This window comes from Moschus berezovskii, chromosome 13 (assembly GCF_049115385.1).
Source record: "Moschus berezovskii isolate FMDL1 chromosome 13, NW_MosBer_1.0, whole genome shotgun sequence".
Lineage (NCBI taxonomy): Eukaryota > Metazoa > Chordata > Mammalia > Artiodactyla > Moschidae > Moschus > Moschus berezovskii.
Genome location: NC_142472.1, coordinates 11,401,868 through 11,426,341, shown reverse-complemented (window position 1 = coordinate 11,426,341; position 24,474 = coordinate 11,401,868). Strand labels below are relative to the sequence as shown.

The 24,474-nt window shown below is 46.4% G+C and overlaps 1 protein-coding gene across 13 annotated transcripts in view; it reads right to left on the bottom strand.

The window, feature by feature from the left end:
• DOCK9 (dedicator of cytokinesis 9) overlaps positions 1-24,474 on the bottom strand; it is a 279,313-nt gene that overhangs the window by 133,709 nt on the left and 121,130 nt on the right. For all 13 annotated transcript variants that reach the window (XM_055426590.2, XM_055426593.2, XM_055426599.2 and 10 more), the window contains exon 2: positions 17,111-17,227. In XM_055426590.2, the coding sequence (XP_055282565.2) occupies positions 17,111-17,227 (117 nt within the window). The remainder of the gene's footprint in view (positions 1-17,110; positions 17,228-24,474) is intronic.

Genomic DNA, 24,474 nt, shown 5'->3' with positions numbered 1-24,474 from the left:
GGAAATGAATGGGCCAAAAGAAAGAACTGGGCTTGTATGACCAGAGCACTTCTGTGTCTTTATTACCATCTAATAGGAAAGACTGGAGCCCCACGGGGGACTCCTGGACTTGGTTCCAATGAGGAGTCACTGTCTGATGCCACTGGTTGCCAAGGTCTTTCCACTTGTTGCCTTTGCTTCGAGTCTAGTCTCACCAAGTCACTTGTTTATTATAATTCCCTTGTCGACTCTCCTAATCAGAGAACACACAGCTAATGAATGTATTCTGATCTGCTTATTAACTCTAGTTCTCAGTGAAGTGAAGTGAAAGTGAAGTGAAGTAAAAGTCGCTCAATCATGTCGACTCTTAGTCACTCTCTGCGGCCCCATGGACTATATAGTCCACGAAATTCTCCAGGCCAGAATACTGGAGTGGGTAGCTGTTCCCTTCTCCAGGGGATCTTCCAACCTAGGGATCGAACCCAGGTCTCCAGCAGTGCAGGGAGATTCTTTACCAGCTGAGCTACCGGGGAAGCTTACTAGTTCTCAGTGCACAGTATCAAATGGTATTCTGGTTTGTTCTCTCATAGAGTTAGCTGCTACAAGTCATTTACACTGAACCCAAACAACTCTGGTCATACCAGCCCAAACCCTGTCTCCGGGCTTTGAAAGTCGAGATCTGAACCCAGACCTTGGTGACTTTATAAACCACACCCCCCCAAGGCAACCTCTGATAGCTGTCAATCTCTGACTCCATTATCCAAAACCCTTCTGCAGGTTCATGTCCTTTTTTCCCCTTCCATCCAGACTCTGGGTTCCTTTGAGGGCAGAAGACGTATCTTTCTGTCTGCTAAGTACTCAATAAATGTTTCAAGAAATGAATGGATAAAACAGTCAATGGAGATAGAAATAGGGGCCTACCAATAATCATCCATTACTTGCAGCTTTCCTCCCTATTATTTCAAAAAGTCCTCTGGTCCATTATGGGAATTGACAAGGGAAGACTGTCGCATAAGTAAGTGAATGCTCTATTTTAATTTCTCCATATATATTATGTATTAAAAGTCACATTCAGGTAATAGTCTATTGCATGTCAAATCGATTCACATTAAATTTCTGTAGTTTCATTTATCTGACTTAGAATCCAAATCAATATCTGATTTCTACTCAATGAAGACTAAAATTCATCTCAAAAATGAGCTTAGTTCTCTTTTTCATTGCTGTGGTATCCTTTCCCACTCATTAAAATCATATTCCTGATTAAAAAACAGGCCTGTAGCCACTTTATATAAATCAACAGCAAGGTGGACATTTAAAGAGCGTTAGTACCACTCCTTTGTTTGAAAATAAATCATTTCCACTCTACTAAAAAGTCAATACACAAGGGGTGCATGTGTGCTCAGTTGCTTAGGTCATGTCCAACTCTTCTGTGACCCCATGGCCTGTAGCCCGCCAGGTTCCTCTGTCCATGGGATTCTCCAGGAAAGAATACTGGAGTGGGTTGCCATTTCCTCCTTCAGGGGATCTTCCCGACCCAGGGATCATATCCATGTGTCTTATGTCTCTCGCATTGGCAGGGGTGGTTCTTTATCACTAGCACCACCTGGAAAGCCACAGGTGGCCCCTTTTTCTACTGAAAAAGCTACAAGTCTTTTTTGTGCAAGGGGTAGGGAGAAAAAAAAATTACACACTATGAAGTATGATAAGATCTGAAAATTGAACCTAAACATAGCATTTCAGACAACCTTTGGGATATAAATCTAATAGCACAAAATACAATTTAAAAAGAAAAGCTTTCTTCCAGCTACTATAATAGATTAAATCATTTCCAGTTGATACTGTTACTTAGGTTAAATATGGGCAGTGCTTGATGCACAGAAATCCTTCATCACCTTGGCCAAGCGTGGGCATGAGTCTTATGAGACCTTTCACAAAATTTTAAGACTAATTAAAAAGGAAACTTACTAGGACTGCAAAAGGAGGAGGAAAAGGTGAAGTTCTCTTACATAACGATGCATGAACACCTGAGAGCCTTTATTGGCTTTATTAACTTTTTTAAAGCAGTATTTTCTTAAGTCTTTATTGAAACCTTTACAATACTGCTTTTTATGTTTCAGTTTTGGGGCCACAAGGCATGTGGGTTTCTTAGCTCCTTGACCAGCGATCAACTCGCACCGCCTGTGTTGGAGGGCAAAGTCTTAACCTCTGGACCAACAGGGAAGTCCCTGAACTTTTTTTTTAATGGAGTGAAATGATAAAATGCATAGGTACCCCCAGACCCCAATAGGAAGGTTACATTTTACAACTATAGCCATGTCTAGTTTAGAAGGCCAAATTTCAAATAGAGACTTTTTTATTTTATAAACTTCTTTTTTCTCTTGGCTGAAATGATTCCCTCCAAAAACTGGGGTCACTTGAATGGCTGTGAGCCACATATGGAAAGTGGGATGCTCAGTCCAAGGAAGCAGGGCCCCTGAAGGGTACCATATTCCTCACCTGGGCCCCAGCCCAGGCTTCCTGGCTTCTTCTGCTCCTCTTCTTCACCACTCACTGCTCTTCCCTGATGGCCTGCCGTGGTCCTGTTTCTTTAGCTGCAATTTGGAATCCCTCTTACTAATGAATTTCCTGCCCCCAACCTGGCCAGGGCTCCGTCCTTCCTCCACCAGTGCGGGCTAACATGCTACCCTGACCCCACTGAAGCCGGGATATCAAGGCGCTCATGTTTCAAACCGCAAGCAATGTGAGGCGCATAATTTAATTAAACTTCCTATGGAGGAATCTGAGAAGTGATCTTGGAAAGAGGTTGGGCTTGAGGGCCAGGAAACCTGAGTTCTCACCTGAGCCCTGCCTCTAATCAGCTGTATGGTCTTGGAGGGAAGCTTTAACCTTCCACATTCAAGGTTTTCTAGGGTCTCCAGGTCTCTTTTGTGGTCTAAGAACTCCACAGTTCCCTGGAATTCTAAGCCTCTCTCTCCACAAACGATTTAATACCTGAGCACTACGAACTGCTCTCTGAGAAACTAAAAACTTAAAAGATGTCCACAAAAAAGATGAATATCTTTTTTGATTTTCAGTCATATTACCCCAGTTATTTTCTTAAAGAAAGAATAGTTTTAATGCGTTTTTATGAAAGGAATTGGATTACAAGGAGGGGAGATTCACTGTGTTGACTTAAATACAGGCTGTTAGTATTAACAAAGATGTTCTTTTGTATCATCATTTCTTTATTTTTCTAATCCTCTCGATTCGTAGGGCATGGGATATTTTTATTAATCGTTTTACAATGGGCATTAAACAACCCTCTTCATTCCTGGTGGGAAGTAGGCATATCTCTTGGGTGTTTAAAATCTCATTATTTTATAGGACTTCAATTAAGACACTGAAACAAAAGGCCCACCCTCCCCCTGGGACACAGGAGCAATGAGCTGGAGACGGATCCCAGAGAAGTGGGTGGGCTGGAACCCGAGCCAGCTGTGCAGATACACAAAGACTCTCCCCATCTCTTGGTTCAAAGCAGCACAGGGCTGGGAGTATCCGCCCTGAGAGAGAAAAACAAACAGCACTGGCAGTCCAAGAGGGAGTGTGGGGCTCAGAGCCGGCTCCGGCTCCTCGGGTGTCCTGAGCGGCACAACCTCAAAGGAAGGCGGGGCCCTAGCGCACCAGATGAGACAGTTAGAGGAGGTGCAGAGGGTCCTCGCTGGCAGCCAGTCAGCAGGCATGGCTGCAGAACAGAGAGACAGGAGGGAATACCTAGGCTCCTGCTGTCTTTAAGATGGATCTTGGGGCCTGGAGATGGCCTGAAGTCAGAGGAGAGGGCCCCAGGCGCACTCTGACCACCAGATGGACAGTCCAGCCCACCAGGACCCCCACCAGGCCTCAAGATCTGTCAGCTCCAACCCACCCCCAGGCTAAGATGTGGACTATCTTAGCAGGCAACCTTTCCTGTCTGTAATCCCAAATAAAGCAACTGTGCGTCTGTGTGTGTGAGATCAGTCACTAAGTCGTGTCCAGTGGACTCTTTGAGACCCCATGTAGCCCACCAGGCCCCTCTGTCCATGGGATTCTCCAGGCAAGAATACTGGAGTGGGTTGCCATTTCCTCCTCCAGGGGATCTTCCCAACCCAGGGACTGAACTCTTTTGCATCTTTTCTTTACCAATACTGCCACCTGGGAAGCACCGGTACTTGTGTTTATTATTATGTTTGTTTTCATTTTCTTAGCAGAGCTAGCCCTTCAAATGCATTTGCCAGAGAACGAGTACTCTGGTCTACCAGGAGCAAGGCACCCTTGGAGTGGGGGTGGGAGAGGCCAGGGCTCTGTGAATGGAGGCAAGTGGGTGTGTGAGAAACGAAAGCCCAGGAGGGCTGAGTTCCCAGGCGGGCGTCGCTGGGGCCCAGCCCCTCTCCCTCGCTAAAGAGTTAAACCCTGGGTTGAATTTCTATTGTGGTCGGCTGGGCCAAATGGATTTTCAACTATCCCCTGCTAGAGAGACAGCACCCAGCACCTACTTCCTTTCGTCTCTGGGTCCCTGTGAATCTGCTGGATTCAATTGGATGCGTCTGTCAGTGCACTAAAACATTCAGAATCCAGTGCGGTGTTAGACCTCCCTTTGGACGAGGCTGGGGACTTCGCTGCCACTTACTGGGTGCAGCAGTAATGGAACCTTTCCAGATATCTGGCAGAGGCATTTGTTTCAGAGCAGATGACTCGCTTTTGAGAGGATTCAGTCCCAAGCTAGGCTGGAAACTGAAATTCACCCAGGGCGTTCCCCACATCTCGCTACGGAGATCATGGCTTGGCCGCCGACCCACAGTATTCATGAAGATCAGACAAGTCCATTTCCAGGGAGGCAGTTTCCTGAGGATTTTCAGTGTTTAATTCACTAATAATCAAGGAAACAAACAAAGCATTGGGACCAGACAAGAGTCTGGAGAAAGATTTCCATTTAGGCTTCTAAAGGGATTTCAACAAACAAACAAAAAAGACTCCACCCTCCAGGCCGAGGGATGTGGGTTCGATCCCGGTCGGGGAACTATGATCCCACATGCCTCACGGCCAAAAAACCAAAACAAAAAACAGAAGCAATCTTGTAACAGATCCAATAAAGGCTTTTAAAATGGCCCACATCAAAAGCAAACAAACAACAACAACAAAACGCCCAAGAAAGGAATTAAAACATCACAAGGTCTAGCCTGATATGGGCAGAGAAGTGGACATCTCTCTGCCTCTGACAGCTCCTCTTCTCCAGCCCCTGCATGGTCCCCTAGCTTCTATCTTTCAACGGTCTCTGTTCCCTCACAGTGCCAACTTGTGGCTTCAAGGACTTTCCTTGCTGTCCGTCGCCATGACAACACACGATTTAGGGGACTCTTGTGCGACCCTCAGTGTGCACCCTCCCCAACGGGCAGGCCCGCCTTCCCTCCACCACCCCTCTGCACAGATGTCAGTCATCTTTCCAAAACTCTCATCCATAGCGTCAATGTCTCAGCTTAAATTCTTTCAGTGGCCTCCTCACTGCCATCAAGAAAAACTCCAGACTGCCCGGCATGACCCGAGACCTTTGGCGACCCGCGGTACCAACTCTCCCGGGCTCTCCTCCTGCCCTCCCCCCACCCTCCAGCCACAAGCTACTTCTCATTCCCTAAGGCGCTGGCCCCCTCTGCCTGGCTGGTGGAGCGGCGCACTCCCACCTCCTGCAGCACCCAGCAAGCGATTCTGCTGAAATGACTCAAAATACCTTGCTGTGTCACCTACCAGACTCAAGAACCGCAGACTGTGCTAGTCATCTTCACTTCCCAACACCTTTAACAACATAAATGTCTGGGTGAATGGGTCCTCGGGACTTTTAAACGAAGGCTGTCTTGTTCAGTTGTAAGATCACTTGAGGTGGACTCCCCTGGTGGTACAGTGGATAAGAATCTGCATGGGTTCAATCGATGGTCTGGGAAGAGTCCACGTGCCCGGAGCAATGAAGCCCGTGTGCTGCAACTACTGAGCCTGTGCTCCTAGAGCTGTGACTCCTGAAGCCCGTGCTCTGCAACAGGAGTAGCCCCCGCTTGCCACAATTAGAGAAAGACTGTGCACGGCAACGATGACCCGGGGCAGCCAAAAATAAATAATTGTCTTAAAAAAAGGAAGATCACTAGAGGCTCCAAATGAGACACTGTCTTAGCAACTGGTGAGACATCAAGTAGCTCTGTCACTGCATAATGTCCTGTTTCCTAAAGTGTCATATATGTACATTTATAAATGTCAGCAGACCTTTGAGAGTCATAAAAATTTCATTCTGCTACCTTGCAACCCACCCTCGCCAAATTATATATGACATAACAACTTATTCAAGTGCAGTAAATTCTAAGTGAAATGTTCCGAATACTTAGTGACTGGACTCACCAATTAAGTTCAATTTTTAGAGAGATGGAGGGGCGTTGGTACTAAACAGAGAGGCTGGTTTTTTAATCACTTCTTAAGTATGACTGCACAGGTGAAGATGGAGAGACAGAGGGAACCCAGAAGACCAGGAGCAGCCATGTAGCCATTCAGGGGATGAGCGGCAGGGCCAGCTTCCCGATTGAGTAAGGGGCTCAGCCTGCTCTCCACATCATATGACTCTGCACCTAAAAACTGCCCCCCTCAAAAACAAAACGATGCTACTGGAGGAGAGGAAGCAGGCTCTGCTAAGCACCCTGGTCACTCAAGCCCCACTGTGCCACCTGGAGGACACTGGTCAGGGGGTACAGAGCTTCCGTGAACGTGCTACCTCTATGGATTCTCGTACATCTAATGAGAACCCAGATTTTAGGGCAAATGTATCCTCTGAATTACAGGTTAAGAAAAGTGAATTTTAGGAAGGTTTCTTGCTTATCAAAATACCCAGATTACTAACAGATAGACTGGAGCTAAAACCTAGAACCAGACGACTGTATCTCAGATCTTACCCCTACCTTGGTGCCTAGTGAAGTGAAATGTGAAAGTGGAAGTCAGTTGTGTCCGAATGGAATTCTCCAGGCCAGAATACTGCAGTGGGAAGCCATTCCCTTCTCCAGGAGATCTTTCCAACCTAGGGATCAAACCCAGGTCTTCCACACTGCAGGGAGATTCTTTACCAGCTGAGCCACCAGGGAAGCCCACCCTGGTGCCTAGAGCACCTAGCATTCCATTCAGTAACAAAGCCTTGAGGAAGGAGTGGGCAAGAGTAAGTTCTTCTATTTTCTAGTTGTCTGTGTCTTCTTTAGAATGCAATTTTAGTTGTTAAAAAGACCCTACCTTTGTGCGAACCCTAGTCTACTGATAGTGAACATGTTGTTGTTGAGTCGCTCAGTCAAGTCCGAGTCTTTGAGATCCCATGGACTGTAGCCTGCCAGGCTTCTCTGTGAATGGAGATTCTCCAGGCAAGAATACTGGATGGGTTGCCATTTACCCCTCCCAGGGGATCTCCCCAACCCAGGGATCAAACCCACGTTTCCTGCATTGGCTGCTGCTGCTAAGTCACTTCAGTCGTGTCCGACTCTGTGTGACCCCATAGATGGAAGCCCACCAGGCTCCCCCTTCCCTGGGATTCTCCAGGCAAGAACACTGGAGTGGGTTGCCATTTCCTTCTCCTATCTGTGAAAGTGAAAAGTGAAAGTGAAGTCGCTCAGTCAAGTCCGACCCTTAGCGACCCCACGGACTGCAGCCCACCAGGCTCCTCCATCCATTGGATTTTCTAGGCAAGAGTACTGGAGTGGCTTGCCAGGTGGACTCTATACCACTGAGCCACCAGGGAAGCCCAAATAGTGAATATGCATCAAGGTAAAACATGTCCACTATTCATATAATTCCAATATCCCAATAAGGTTCCTTTCAGGACTTGCCTTAGGAAGGCACACTCCTCCGTCCTCGTGTAAGGTCTCACTCATGCGTGAAGGAGAACCTCATACAGACCCCTCTGTGAGCACCGTCAACACAGTGGTCCTGTCAGGGCAGCACATCCACGCCTGGCATGCCAGGCAGAGTCCATCTTAAACGCAGTGGAACAGAGGTTACACTTTCCGGGTAAAACGCTGAGCAGATGGGGAGGTCCTGACTGGAGGTCTCCTGCCATCAGGGTACTTCGTGGAGCTCCCTGAACTCGTCCTCAGGAGCCTTGGGCCGCTACTCTAGGAGCTGCTGATATAAGGCCGCTCAGGCCCAGGCAGGGCGCTCAGCAGGACCTGGGCTGGGCCAGGCAGAGGGGTGGACACAGCAGGACCCGTCCAGGTTGCAGTAACCACAGAGTGTGTGCCTCTTATTGTTTGGTCAATAAGTTGTGTCCAACTCTTTGCGACCCCATGGACGGTAGCCCGCCAGGCTCCTCTGTCCACGGGATTCTCCAGGCATGAATCCTGGAGTGGGTTGCCATGCCCTCCTCCAGGGGATCTTCCTGACCCAGGGATCAAATTCATGTTTCCTGCATCGGTAAGTGGATTCTTTACTACTGAGCCAGCAGGGAAGCCCCAAGCATGTATCCAGTAATATGTTAAATGGCATCTGATAATTCTGAGGCGAAAACCTCGGTTTTCATTTTCTTAAAGGACTTGTGGGTTTTGTTGTTGCATGCGGACATGTTTCTCCCTCTTCTGCTTCCCTCATCTACCACCCTGAGCTAGGCTTTTACGACCTCAAAGGCAGCTGGTGTTGAGATTCCAAATCCATCCATTCATTCAAGACATATTAAGTGCCTGCTGCTGCTGCTGCTGCTAAGTCACTTCAGTCGTGTCCGACTCTGTGTGACCCCACAGACGGAAGCCCAACCAGGCTCCCCCGTCCCTGGGATTCTCCAGGCAAGAACACTGGAGTGGGTTGCCATTTCCTTCTCCAATGTGTCAAAGTGGAAAGTGCCTACCATGGATAAAAACACTGTCATAGGAACAGCGCAAATGCAAAGCTGAGTTTTTTTAAAAAACTATGATTGATAATAAAAACCCAGTGACTTTAGTTTGCCACTCTCATGGAGATTTTATTTTCTATTTGGGGAGAGAATAATAAAGTCTTATACTTACAAACAACTATAATAAAGAATAATTTTCAACAAATGCTAGAGATACAGTATAAATAACCCTCCACCTGCTTGCATTGTCCAAACCTTTCATATGGCTTCAAATCTTCCCCTATCAATGCCTGTTGCTGCTGCTGCTGCTAAGTCATGTCAGTCTTGTCCGACTCTGTGTGACCCCATGGACTGTAGCCTACAGGCTCCTCCGTCCATGGGAGTTTCCAGGCAAGAGTTCTGGGGTGGGTTGCCAGTGCCTTCTCCCAAAGCCTGTTAGTTGCGTTTAATAACCTAAGACATGCACGCTAATCACACAGATAGAAGTACCCTTCTACTCTGCATTGGTTAACCGTATGGTCTGTGCTCACCCAGGTCCACCCACTGTGGAAGTGTCATCATTCTCTCAGACCTATTCAAAATGTGAGCTTAAAAAACACATTATTTTTTAAAAGCAAAGAAGATTTGAGAAAGAAAGAGAGAGAGAATGAGAGGGAGAGAAGGGAGGGAGGGAGGGAAAGGGAAAGCTGCTCAGTCGTGTCTGACTCTTTGCGACCCTGTGGACTATACAGCCCAAGGAATTCTCCAGGCCAGAATACTGGTGTGGGCAGCCTTTCCCTTCTCCAGGGGATCTTCCCAACCCAGGGATTGAACCCAGGTCTCCCGCATTGCAAGCAGATTCTTTACCAGCTGAGCCACAAGGGAAGCCCAAGAATGCTGCTGTGGGTAGCCTTTCCCTTCTCCAGGGATTTTCCCAGCCCAGGAGTCAAACCGGGCTCTCCTGCATTGCAGGCGGATTCTTTACCAGCTGAGCTACCAGGAAGAGAGAAGGAGGAAGGAAAGAAAGTGTGACCTGATATGGGGAAGACATTGCTTCAGTGACGGACTACCAGATTCATCCAATACCTTTCACTCTACCTGAGAAAATAAAATCTTAGACTCACTTATGCAGGTAATATTGTGAGTGTGTGTGTTTTATTTCATCTAGTTATTCATGTAGGTAATCTCAATTCCCTGCTCGATCATAAGTTTTCCTAAGCACCGCATAATGTTTCTAACAAAAATCATGCCATACATTGCCTGCATGGTGGGGGAAAAAAAGCTACTGCCTCACCAAGCTGTCTTGAGGAAAAATGAAGAAGATGTCTGAAGTGCTAGGTAAACACAGAGATCAACCTGCCAGATGTTTTCTCGAAGGGTTTCTGCAGGAGGTGCCGCAGCTCCCAGGGCCGCCCAGCTGCTGGGGCAGCGTCACCCCACCTTCTGTGTGAATGGCGCAGCTCCCTAACAGAACACAGAACACACATCATCACATCCCCGAGAGCTGCCCACAGGAGCGCGGCACCGCCCCGCTCCAGTGAGAGATGGGCCTTCTCTGCGGGAACAGAGCACGGGACCCAGAGGGGCGCCGGGGGGCAGTGAGGAGGACCAGAGCACCCACCTGGGTGCCACATCAGCTGGACCGTGCTGGGTACAGCCAGGTGGCCCAGGAGCAGGTGGAGGGCCTGGCAGTGGGCGAGGGCTCCACCAAGGAGCAAGGGTTGGAGGGAGGCCTGCCGGGAGGTGGGGGAGAGCTGGGTGAAGAGCACACTGGGCAGAGGGAACTGCCTGAGAAGAGGCCCTGGGGCAGGAGGCTCCCAGAGGAGCCCCAGGGAGGCCAGCGGGGCTGCAGCAGGGAGCGGGCGGAGGCAGTGATTGATAAGAACACAGTTAAGACTTCACTGAGGGCCTCTGAACACAGGCGTGAACTGATTGGACCTGCCAATCACTTACTTTTTAAAAGCTCACCCTGGCTATGCTGTTAGGACAGACGGGAAGGGGGCAAGGACAGGACCTGGAAGACCTGATCGGATTAACTAAGGTAAGAAAGGATGAGGGCTGTGGCCATGTGACAGCAGTGGGGGGCTGACCTGCCGCCACGCCTTCCCCATTCCCTGCCCTTCCGAACCCTTCCCCGGGCTGTTCCTCACCAGGCCAGCCTGACAGTCCCTCCCTTAGCCCAATCCACCTCTCAGTTTCTGTAACACCCAGTCCTCTCCTCCCGTTTAGAGCCAGAACTCTCTCTCCCTCCTGCACTCTTCCTGTAAGGACCCTTCATTCCATCCCCACAGATTCCTCTAAAGAGCCCTTGCTTCCAAATACATCCTCCCATAACTTCCGTCTTCGGCCTCTTCCTCACTCCGGGGCTTCCCTTCCAGCTTGTTCTCTCATCTCCCCAATCCTGATCAAAACCTCCTGTTACTGCTCTGCGTCACGAGGATTCCTTCTCTCTGATACCATTCAACGCTGACCTCCGCGCCCTGCTCAGTCAATTCTTCAGCCCCGGCAGGAAACGGCCATCCTAGGCAACGATGGCCAGGATGCTTATTCATTGGAACGACACGCCTATTCACTGGAGGGACTGATGCTGAAGCCAAAGCTCTAATACTTCAGCCACCTGATGCGAAGAGCTGACTCACTGGAAAAGACCCTGACGCTGGGAAAGACTGAAGGCAGGAGAAGGGGACGACAGAGGATGAGATCGTTGGATGGCATCACCGACTCGATGGACAGGAGTCTGAGCAAGCTCCGGGAGATGGTGAGGGGCAGGGAAGCCTGGCGTGCGGCAGTCCATGGGTCACAGAAAGTCGGACATGCCTGAGTGACTGAACACAGACAGCAGTGCCCTGGTTCTCAGCAGCGAGGGCCGCTCTCGCACCTCAGCGGCAGGGGTGCGGGGCCGCTGGCTCCTTCTGCCTGCCTTCCTCAAAGCCGTCTCACTGCCTTCCGGGGCCCCTCGCGTTCCTGGTCCTTCTCTCACTTTCTGTCTGATTCTCACCTCCCTTCCTCCTAGGTGATGATGATCCCCGAGACCCAGTCCCTTGAGGGCACCCTCAAGCTCTCGGCCCCTCTGACTGCTGGCTCATGCTTCCATGGGTGAGCCCAGATCAGTACCCCTGGCCTGGCTCTTAGGCTGGACTTCTGCATTTCAACCACTAAGGGTGTCCCAGGTGGCGCTAGTGGTAAAGGACCTGCCTACAAATGCAGGACACATAGAGATGTAGGTTTGATCCCTGGGTTAGGAAGAGCCCCAGGAGAAGGGCATGGCAACCCACTCCAGTATCCTGGCCTGGAGAACCCCACAGACAGAGGAGCCTGGTGGACTACGATCTATAGGGCCGCAAAGCACCAGACACGACAGGAGCAACTTGGCAGGCACAGAAGCACAAGGGACTCAGCACCTGGATGTCCCACTGTCTTAAACTTCCAAAAACAAATTTCCATGGGATTCAATCTGTCATGATACTAGTCACATTCTCCTTCTCATTATTAAGATTAATTCAGTAGCTCCTTTCCTAAGTTTTGAGCAATTCAAAAGCAAGAACCCTGTCTGAGCCCTCTGCACAATCAGCATAACTATGAACTATATGCTAAATAAAAACACTCTTCAATTCAGCTGATCAGTGCTGTCCAAAAAAATAAGCTCTTCTTTTTAAGACATAGTTGATGATTAAAAAGAAAAGATAAAACAGACCTGTCACCATTTTCCATTAAAGGCATTATTTGATGTAGAATTAAAATCCTTATCTCCTGAGGGTCTGGCCAATGTCAATTCAGAAACATTATTTATCCAGATTTTTCAGGTAGGTTCAATCCTCAACATGAACTAATATCCCAGAAACCACAATGCTCACAGAAACGGACATCACTGACCACTGAATGCAGACTGATAAAAATTTTGAGGAATTTTATCAAAAGAGCACTTTGCAATAAAAAGCCCAAAACAAAGTATTGAGATTATTTTTTGGCAGCATATAATAAAAAGTGAGGACAAAACACCATGAATAAAAAAAGTTCTTTTCAAAAGGACAGATGGGAAATGAGATGAGGGACGTCCAGGTCCTTTGTAAGTAGCGGGGCCTGGTTTCCTTTTTAGGTCAGTGGTTTGTAGATCTTTATCAGTCTCATGTAAGCCAAAGAGGAAAAGAAACAGAGGAAAAATAAAGATCAGGATGTTATTTAAAGGAAAATGAATTAACCACATTTTTTTGATACAATGCTGAGAACACTCTAGGATTCTCCTGTAACTAAACACTTCCAAAAGTGACCATTTCTAGAGCTGCCAATTATTAATAATTTTCCCATCTCCCCTTCTAAATTTTTTTGTTGAAGAGATCTGACATTGACGATACACCCTGAACTGTCAACTGAATGAGCAGCAGACAGTCATGCTTTGCCCCGACTTCCCCACACAGCTTCCAGGAGACAACAATTTCAGATCTGTACGGCACAGAGATCTCAGAACAACCTGCTCTTTTTTTCCCATTGTGGCATAATATTCGTAACATAAAATTTACATCTCAACCATTTTTAAGAGTACAATTCAGTAGCATTAAGAACATCCTCCATCTTGCATGGGCTCTTTTCATCTTGTGGAATCGAAACGCTGGACCCATTCAACAATTACCTCCCTTTATCTCCTGGCAACCACCATTTCACTTTCTGTCTTGATAAACTGACTATTCCAGGTATCTTGTATAAGTGGAATCATACAATATTTGTTCCTTTTTGACTCATTTCAATTAGCATAATGCCTCAAAGTTTATCCATGTTGTAGCATGTGTCGGAGTTTCCTTCCTTTATAAGGGTGAATAATATTCCATTGTGCATATACATGCAATTTGCTTATCCATTCTCCCGTTGACGGACTCTTGGGTTTTTTTCTGCCTTTTGGCTACTATGAATAATCCTGCTAGGAACGTGGGATGTACAAGCAGTTCTTTGAGTCTCTGCTGTCACTTCTGTTGGGTGTATCCTCAGAAGTGGAACATGACCTACTCTTCATATCTTTCTTACAAACTTTATGCCTCGTTAGTTTATGTCTGACACCAAAGTCTAACGCCTGGAGGTCAAAGAGGATCCAACAGAGTACCTGAGCCTTCCTCAAGGCCACAGTCTGGGTGGACACACTTGAAGACAGAAAGCATGAGAAGCCATTACTGAAAAGCTCTAGACAATGTACTTATGTGTTCATATAAGTGCAGACGCTGTTCTTACAGTGCAGACAATAAGTATTAGAAGAACAAAGAGAAGATGGAAGAAATTACTGTGGACTTGAACAGCTTCAGAAGACATGGAATCTGAAGTGGCCTCATGGGTGAAAACATTCTAGAAGGTTGGGAAAGAAGAGAAGGTATTGCTGGGGAGGAGAACCAGGATGCCAGGGCAGACACAGAGCAGAGCGACCCCAAAGCACCAGAGTGATGCTGAAAACACAAGTGTAGTCAGCTAGAGAGGGCTGTCTGAGCTTCCGCATTCCTGCCCTAATCTTGGCAGATAAAACTTCATAAATATTCTGACAGCTGACAACTGTCTTTTTGAAATTCAGATTGACTTCCTGTCTCTCGGGATTTTTTGTTTTAAACACTCTTTTCCCACCTTAGACAAGTGGATCCAACAACAAATCTCTCCACACGGTTCGTTCTCAGACATCCTTAGGGGCTGACCAATACCAACACAGGTCTACACGTGACCTTATAAATGTATCATTGCTATACACACCTACAGTTTAGTAAATTACCATTTTGAACATATTTGACAGAATTTCACACCAAATTCTATTATCTTATTAATAATAATATAAGATATATTATAATATATAATAATATTATAACTAATATTGTTTAACTGGAAAGTGTAGGATTACAACTCAACCCCACTATGCATTTTGCTCTCTAGTTGACCCATTTCCTAACCAACTTGCTACCTTGATTTCACATGAAGTAAAATACTTGCCCCTGTCTAATTTGTTCCCTCTGCCTCTGATAATACAATAATAATTCTGCCCTCATTCTGCCTAAAAATGCAGGGACAGAGAGAAGAAATCCATGACATCACTAAGACATTTAACTGGATCAACTAACTACATAGTCATAAAAGCATTGAGACAATTTAGCAAGAAAGCACATCGCCTTCCCAGACTAGGATACAGAAGGACTCCTGGAGAAAAAACAACAGCATCCAAACTTTCATGTGGCCCATTGCAATTACTGTGATGGGGATCAAAGCTGAAATTCAAGCTCCTTAATCTTTGAAAAAGCTTCCCCTAAGCAGAACTTAACACTCTTCATTCAATCTTGACTAGCAAAATGTCAATGAGTTCTTTGCTGTTCCTAGAATATTTGCGTCTGGTATCCCCAGAAAAGTTGTTATAGGCGAAAGGAAAAAAGGAGTTTTTCTCAAAGTTTTAATCATCTGTTTCTACAAGTGCTTAAACATCCAGGTTCTTTGTTGGTGAGATAAAAAATGAAATTAAGTGCATCTTATTTCTAGGATTGGTCTGCTTCTGAAGCAATTGGATCTCCAGTTTTCAAATAAAATTTTTCATTCTAGGCTGCAAAACTAGAAATAACTTTGTTACTCTAACTGACACTAAGAAGAACAGATATTAATACTTCATACTCAGAGAAACTTGAGATAACCTTTAGCTTCCTCAGAGCACAGTACAGGAAAAATATGTCAACATGCAGTCTAATTTGTAATTATCTGATTTAACTCCTCATGTTAACAAATCTGTTGTCAAAATCACAGCGGAAAGACTTTATTCTGAGGTTTCCATTTATTCATCCTTTAGTTGGGTAACCTATTCTTGTAATGAAGTTTTCAAGGGCACTGTATTTTGGGGCATAATTTGAAACCATTTATCAGTGGAACATCCCACTAGTGCCCCATTTAATTTCTGTGGCATTCCTAATTTTTCAGGAAAGAACTGAAGAATCATCATTTTCTCCACAAGTGTCTCTCACAAGTTTGAACAAGTGAATATTTGTGAAAATTCTCACCTTTGTTGTAAACTGGAAGCTCTTAAATTTGGTGGGGAAAAAAAAAAAACTTCAAGGAATATGATTTGATGATTGCTATTAACATGGAAGTTTCCAAAGACAATTGAATACAGAGAGAACTGTATATATAGCAAGTGATGTTCTGGGGAGTGGGATTAAAAAGGTGGAGGGGAGGTTTTTTAATGTCAAGTGTTTCAATAGGGCCTGCTTATTTGTTTGTTACAAGCATATACTAGTGTTTAAAATTAAACGACAAAGAATCAAGGAAGCTTCAAAAAAAAAAGGCGGGAGGGTAGTTTAATTCAGGACAGACAAGTCTTGGATGACAACGGCATCAGGTAGAGAAGAAGGAAGCTCCAAGGTTAAATCCCAGGAGAGCAAGGGCAGTAACTGGAGTCTCCAATGGATGGATGTGACTCCAGGCTGCCAAGCATCTAATGTGACTGGGGTTCCTTCGCTCCTCACTGGCCTGGAAGCTATTGTGATCACTGAGCACAGGACATAGTCTGAAAGGCTTCAAGCAGCCATCTAAAGAGCCACTCACAACAAAAGCTATGCTGAGTCCCCTGCAGGCAGCTACCAAGTTCCCAGAAACAGCATCTGACACTGCATCAGTGAGGTACATGTTAGAACATTCCTGGATGTCGGGACCCCCAAACTCTTCTCAGCGAGCCCACACACAGTTCAGGGCCTCTCTCCAGGCAGTCTCCCAAAGTGATAGCTTAAAATGACGCCTGACGAAACCTTCCACCACTTCTGAGCCAATCCCATCCTTAAGACTCCAAGGCACTGGGCAAAACCCCTGAAATCCTCTTCAAACAAATTTCCTAAGACGCAAGAGGCACTTGCGTCTACAGATTCAGCCCAGACTCTGGACAGGGAAGTCTGGCGTGCTGCAGTCCATGGGGTCGCAAAAGTCGAACACAACTGAGCAACTGAACTGACAGCAATTCTATTCAAGATAAAAGATAAGTGCTTGAGAAAACGTTTGTGTTACATATATATGCGTGTTTCATGCATATGAATATGTAGGTATTCACATATATGCATAATACGTAACATATATTCATATGTGTATGTGTACACACACACACACACAACACATATATGTAAAAAAATACCAATAAAAAATTAAGTCATGAGGGAATGCTTGGAACAAGATAATGGCAATAACTTTTCTCTCTTAAATAGCATCTCTTCTTTTCATCTTTTTAATTCCCTTAATGAACTATCCCAACAATAAACCAAGAGACAGAAAATAACTGTTTGTATAGCTCAACCACACGGTGCTATTTACCCTCACCTGAAAGTCATCATACGGGAAGAGCAGCATCTCCCGCAGACAGTCATTCAGGATCTGTGTCTTCTTCTGGACGATGACATTTTCGTAGTCCAGCGGCTCAATCAGCTTTGGCTTGGCCTGGAAGGTGAAGAGATAAGCAATTGAAACACCTACAGATAAACGCAACTCCTGCATGCGTCTGTGAGCGCTCAGTCGTGTCTGACTCTTTGCGACCCCTAACTGTAGCCCGCCAGGCTCCTCTGCCCGTGGAATTTCCCAGGCAAGAATAAACTGGCTGAAGTGAGTTGTCACTTCCTTCTCCAGGGGACCTTCCCAACTCAGGGATTAAAGCCGCATCTCCTGCATTGGTAGGCAGATTCTTTACCACTGAGCCACCCAGGAAGCCCAAAGCATAGGTCCGTTATCCATCCTACGCTACATGTTTTTGCATTCTCCAACTTCTCTACAATAAGAGTGTGTCAGCTTTGCTATCAGGAAGAATCAAAAGCAAGAGAAACAAGTTGTTTTCAAAAGAACAGAACACACTTCCTGGTCCTCTGCTTGTTTGGTTATTTAAGTACAAAGGAGGCGATGGGGTCTGGTGGAACTTCCAGTCACACCATGGGTCACCCCTGGCTAGGTCGGTCCCCTTCTAAGCCTTAAGCTTTGCCAGAGCCACCCTGCTTGGGGGTCCAGCCATGATCTGGCAACGATGGCCAGTGTCTCCAGCCATGACCATCTCTTCTTGGCCCTGGGCTTAAAACATCCACAGAGCTCAATATTTTTTATAAAACTCTGTAAAACTCTTCTCTGAGTCTCAAAATAGCCCTGTCTAATCTGATCTATCTATCTACTTACATATAAATATAGAGAAAGGTGAGCAGGACTAAAACCAGGCCAGTGAGGGGGAAAACGTACTTAAACCAGGGCTTGTGGGTGAGTCCCAGGGAGTAGGGGTGGCCATCCCCAGCATGCGCTAATCAGAAGGCTGAGGCAATGAGCTGGAGAGAATATGCCTTTTCTAGCCATTTCCAAAGTTAGTAGAAAATCTCATCTAGTTCTAGTCATTGTCACAGTGTTTAGTGATCACTTCCCACATGCAAGGCACTAACTGGGCTAACTCAACTGTAAAGACACATATTCAGCTAATTATAACACAGTATGCCAAGTGCTAAAGAGATGCATGTGCATGCATGCACACACACACACACAGTTATCAGAAATAAATTCATTATATCAATAAATCCTTTACTGCAAAATTATTTCTGAAACTATTTATTAAAATATCTGATATACATAATTTCAACAAATGCTCTATATAGTAAAATGTCAATTCATATATAGGAAAAATACTAAAGATATCCAGTATACGGCAACTAGATTAGAAACTGTGACAGACTGCCATGTGTTCCTCAAATCTGTATCCTTTCCTTCCAAATAGAGCTGGACTACATTTCCCAGCCTCCCCATGGTAGGGTGTGGTCACATGACTGTCTAATGACCAATGGCATGTGAGTGGAAGGGATGTGGCCTGCTGCCAAGCCTGGCTCATAAAAAGTCTCTGCTGTAAACCCACTGAGTTGGACTGTGAAGAAAGCTGATTGCCGAAGAATTGATGCTTTTGAACTGTGGTGTTGGAAAAGACTCTTGAGAGTCCCTTGGACTGCAAGGAGATACAACCAGTCCATTCTAAAGGAGATCAATCCTGGGTGTTCACTGGAAGGACTGATGCTAAAGCTGAAACTCCAATACTTTGGCCACCTCATGCGAAGAGTTGACTCAGTGGAAAAGACTCTGATGCTGGGAGGGATTGGGGGCGGGAAGAGAAGAGGACGACAGAGAATGAGACGGCTGGATGGCATCACCGACTCGATGGACATGAGTTTGAGTGAACTCTGGGAGTTGGTGATAGACAGGGAGGCCTGGTGTGCTGTGATTCATGGGGTCGCAAAGAGTTGGACATGACTGAGCAACTGAATTGAACTGAAGTGATAGACTGACTGACTGTGTCCTGAAAACCCATGTGTTGTAACCTAATCCTGAAAAACAATGGGATTTCAAAATCGGGCTTTGGGGAGGTGATTAGGTAATGAGGGTGGAACCCTCATGAACGGGATTAGTGCCCTTATAAGAGAGGCTTCCAAAAGCCCTCCTGTCCATTCCACCATGTGAGGACACAGCAAGGAGAGCATCCACAAACCGAAGTGGAGCCTAGGCAAACACTAAGTCTGCCCATGCCTTTATCTTAGACTTCCCAGACTCCAGATCTGAGAGACAGCCTCTCTCCCCTGCTCCCTCCCTACGCCCCTCTGCCAGCAGCACACAGTGGACCCAGCAGTGGGCTCAGGAGACTGAAGGGAGGGTGCAACCCCAAGATGGAAGGAGTCTGGATCCTGAATCACCCAGCAGAAGGCTTCCTGCTTACAACAGGCACTGAAACAGCCTGTGAACAAGAATTAAGCGTCTACTGTGTTACACCATGGAAGTTCTCAATTTTCTTAATGAAGCAGTCACCTTGCTCTAGTAGAAGTACAAAAGGCTCATCTTTAATGTCAATTACTTAAGTAGACTCTACAAAACATGCTGAGGAAAAAAACAGTGCCCAAATAAGTACACAATTATTATAAAAGTACATGTTTATGGATGGAGATTAAAAATATATACAATCAAGAAAAGTAAAGCTATCTTGTGAAAAGTGTAGGTAATTTCTTCTTTCAAAATATTTGTACGGTTTTTACATTTAAAAGAGGCCCAAAAAAGATTTGAAAGTGAAAGTCACTCAGTTGTGTCCGACTCTTTGCAATCCCATGGACTATACAGTACATGGAATTCTTCAGGCCAGAACACTGGAGTGGGTAGTTAGTTTCAAGTAAGAAATGTCACAGAAAATGAAAGTGTTCTCCAAAGTATGTTCAGTGCAGTTCAGTCGCTCAGTCGTGTCTGATTCTTTGCGACCCCATGAATCACAGCACGCCAGGCCTCCCTAACTTAAATCATTTCCTCCTTTATTTCAGTTTGTTATGCTGTATATAGTAATCAGTCTACAGGTGCTTGTTGGCAAAATGGATGTTAATTGTCCACATTCAAATAAGTGATGTGTTTCCCACCCATGGACCGATACAGACAATATGTTTACATCTTAAGTGCATTTAATGACAACTCTCACCATTTGACTGAACTTGGACTTCTTAAATCTTCCATAAATGAAAACTATCAACACAGTCATAAATCACTTTTGCTATTTATCACACCAACTAATGCTTTTGTTAATGAGGTTAATTATTGTTTTCTCCTGAAGGTATCTTGGCAGCATTTAATGTAACTCTGTAGGTATTAGGACTACCTCGCTTCTGTGGGCCACTGTTAACTTTCAAGGTGTTTTCACACAGATGATCACACTTAATCCACTGTTAAATTAATTAAACCCAGAGGCCATCAGTCCAAGGTGCTTCTAATGCAATAGGTGGCTGCCTATGTAAACAAACGGAAACGTAAGCCTGTAAATGCCTCAAGGTTATGAAATCAAAACACTAAGGACAACATAGCACAAACAGCCAACTAGGCTCAGTGCTGGAGCCAGTTGATAGTTCCTTTCTTTGCTTTTGCGTTTTTCTTTACAGGAGAAGTCTCTCCCCAGCTACTACCATCAGAGCACTCCCAACCTCTGGGAATTGGGTATTGCTCAATTCAAATCTATTTTTGCTCAACCAACTCTTGACATGTTTAATATGCCTCAGGCTATCCTTTAACACCATGAAGAGGTAGGCACGGAAATGTCACTCTATTCGACTGAGCCCCAGAACCGAGGATCACCAGTTGAGCTCACGGCCTGATGCTGACCGCCACTCAGTAGCCAGCAGACGGGATGAGAACAGAGTCTCCCGTCGATCAGTACTCTTCCTTCCCCAGGCTGCCTTGTGAAGGGTCAGTGCTCACCAATGCTCGCCCGTGGTACAGTGTGTTTATAAGAGTTTATAAGCCAACCTGTCTGTTAAAAGACGGATGGTGCGTGTGAATCAGGAAAATTCATAGGCGAATGCCAAAGTTTCAATGCCTACCTCTCAGGGAAAAGTTAGAAATAAAGGAAATCTCAGGGAAGAATAACATGTCTTCTGTGGTCTCCAGGACTGGGAAGAGTTGACACGTGTACACACCCTTAAGTTGCTCAATGAAATGACTCCTGGAGACCTGACTGGATGGAGGTTTTCAGCAACTGCACGAGGCATCGTCCCCGACAGAGCCACTGACTCCAAGGGAAAGGGGCCAGAGGGGAGCCACTCACCTGCTACCTAAATTAAGAACAAGGCAGAAAGCTCTTGCTTCAAACACGGATAGCTGGCACAGTGCCTGCCTTCCACACGTGGCTTTTAGGAGGAGGGAAAAAAGAAACATCAGAGGATAAAGGCTGAGAGTGGAGACTGGTGAAGAAAGACAGGAAAAGGGCCAAGATGGAGATGGGGGAGAGGAAGAGACACAGGTGACAGCCACCTCGGGGTGGCGGAAGTAGAAGATGCAGAGATGGAGGAAACATAAGGGCTAGATAAAGACAGCAACAGGAGACACAGAGAAATGACAGAGAGAGGGGCTTGGGAGATGCTTGGGGGCCAGTATCTACCAGGCTGTGGGTTAAGAGCACAATTGCCTATTTTCCACTCCTCTTTAAACTGATGATTCACTGGTTACAGCTGTTCACTGTTCTTCAGCTCCACTAAGCTTTTCCAGCTGGTCACATGTGTTTTGTTTTTTTTTTGGTTGGGGGGGCAGGGAACTTCAGCCTCCCAGTGTAAGAAGCTGGCCTGCAGCATCACTGGTGACAGAAAACGACACACAAACAGAAAAAAACGACTCGATGGACATGAGTTTGAGTAAGCTCCGGGAGGTGGTGATGGACAGGGAAGGCTGGTGTGCTGCAGTCCATGGGCTTGCAAAGAGTCGGACACGACTGAGTGACTGAACTGAACTGAACAGCAAAACGAGATTAAGTTAATTATCAGACAGCCAGGCTCCTGGTTCAAAAGAAAGCAGCTTAGTGCAGAGCTGGCTCCAACCTTGGCTTTAAAGCCATCTCGACACACCTAAGCTCAGTGTTTCTCCTGGTGACGTAACTTGAGAGTGCTGAACTGCACCCCACAGTCCTGCAGTTCTTGCAACTGCCCAGCCATGAGGCCAAAGAAAGAACCTGGAGTCGGCAACAGAGAAAATCAACGATGTACTGTACGGGGACTCTTACAAGTCAGAGGCCACGGTCGTGGAGTGATACCCCACCACCTACAGCTGACGGGAGGCAGGACGCGACAGCAATCTTCACTACAAGGGGGAGGGCTGGCTATCAGTGACAGGGGGCCTGACGTCAGAAGGGCTCCTCGGTTGCCAGGGAGCAGCTGGAATGCATGCCCTGCAGTTCTCTGGGCTGGAAGTCACAGTGAGGACCGCTGTTTCCTGCTGAGGACTGCGCACACTGGAGCCCGTCTAGACTCAGGGCTAGGACAGGCACTAGCTGAGGGCTGCAGGGGATCGGGCCAATCACACAGGGGGTTACTGATTAAACTTCCAGCTTAAGCTGGGGAGGCAGCCATGCACATAAAGTAAGGCTGGGGCAGCGCTGGGCCAAGCCGGGATGTGCAGAGAGCAGTTCAGGCATCTTACGAAGCGTGATTATATGAAGGGCTACTTTACTTTTTTCAAGTGAGGTATAATCGACATACCAGTTATTGGTTTATCTTCAGAAGTATGTGGGTCCAGAATTACCTAAATTGATGAATGGCCAACGCTCCTACAACGCTCCTAGGCTATTAGAACTACCAGGTTTTGGAACTCTGCACATTTTCCTTCTTGAATTTTCCGTATTCCAGGACACTTGTGTCTCCCTAGGCAGGATGGGGCTCGGCCAGTTCCCGGGTCTAGGATGTTTGGAACATGTCCAGTGCATGACTGTGCTTTCATAGTGTGTAAAATGTGCAGCTCAATCTATACTCAAGTCCTTCAGCTTCCTCCCTCGTTTGGAGCTTAAAAGTTCTTATCTATTGGACAAGCCTAGAGCCTGTTATATGGTGTGAAGTCCGTCAGAAAAACAAATGTCGTTTACTAATGCAAATATGTGGAATCTAGAAAAATGGAATCCCCATATGGAATGTACCAATGAACCTATCTGCAAGGCAGGAATAGAGACTCATACATAATGTACAGACTTATGGTTATAGTCGGGTTAAGAGAATGGGACAAATTGAGAGAGTAGCACTGAAATACACACATTACCGTATGTAAAATAGCTAGCTAGTGGGAAGGTGCCGTGATGGCCTAGAGGGGTGGGATGGGGTGGGAGGGAGCCTCAGGAAGGTGGGGACCTGTGTATACCTGTAGCTAATTCATTCGAATGTGTGGCAGAAACCAGCACAAAGTTGTAAAGCAATTATTCTCCGACTAAAAAAAAATACTTAAAAAAAACCTAAGTCCTTATGCCTGAACATTCATTTCTCAGTTACTGCGAAATCAGATAGGGGGAGGGCTGAGAGGGCTGTGGTGCTTCAAGGCCACAACAGTCTACCACAGTGGTTCTCAAAGCGGGGTCCAGGGAACAGTACCGTCAGCATCACCTGGGAAGCTGATACAGATGTAATTTCTGAGGCCTCATCCCAAGCCTGAATCAGAAGCTCCAGGAGCGGGGACCAACCATCCTAGAAGAAGCTCTCCCAGGGATTCTGAAGATCACGTGGACTACCATGATGGCCGAGGAACTGCGCTGGAATTTGTAAGTTCAGGGATGAACACGGAACAAGACCATGCTGAGATCCTTCATCTCCCTGAGGTTATGGACCCCCTTGAGACCGAGGGCCCCTCCCCTCAGAAATGTATATACACAATACTTGCCAAAATATTTACCTAGTTTGGGGCAGAGGAAGGGCTTCCCTTCCCGGAGACTAGCTATGGAACTGAGTCAAAGAAACCCTGGAGGTTGGGAGAGGCAGGCTCGTAAACAGCTAATTTAGTTTAGCGGGAGGTATGGGCAGAGCTGAAAGTACAAATAGCACCAACTGCCGTCCATGGGCTGTGAGATCTCACTTCACCAAGGAAGTGCTGCCTCAGGAGGGCTGAGGGAAGAATGAGAATTCTTCAGGAGGGCAAGGGTTTGAACTCCGTGACTCGACAGCTCAGCCCTCCTTGGGCATGTGGAGATGTGGGTTCCAGTGGCGTCTCTAACCCGGGGGCCCAGGACACAGGCAGTGTGGCTGTCATTCCCCACACCGACCCACCTGTCGCAATTCTACAGTCCTCTGCAGTGGTCCACAGGGGCTTTATTTTAGCAGCATAATCGTTGCTCTAAAAAAACAAATCTGACACAGGCAGAGCTGCCAAGAAAGTGAAAGCAGGGTTGCTCCAGCCCCAGA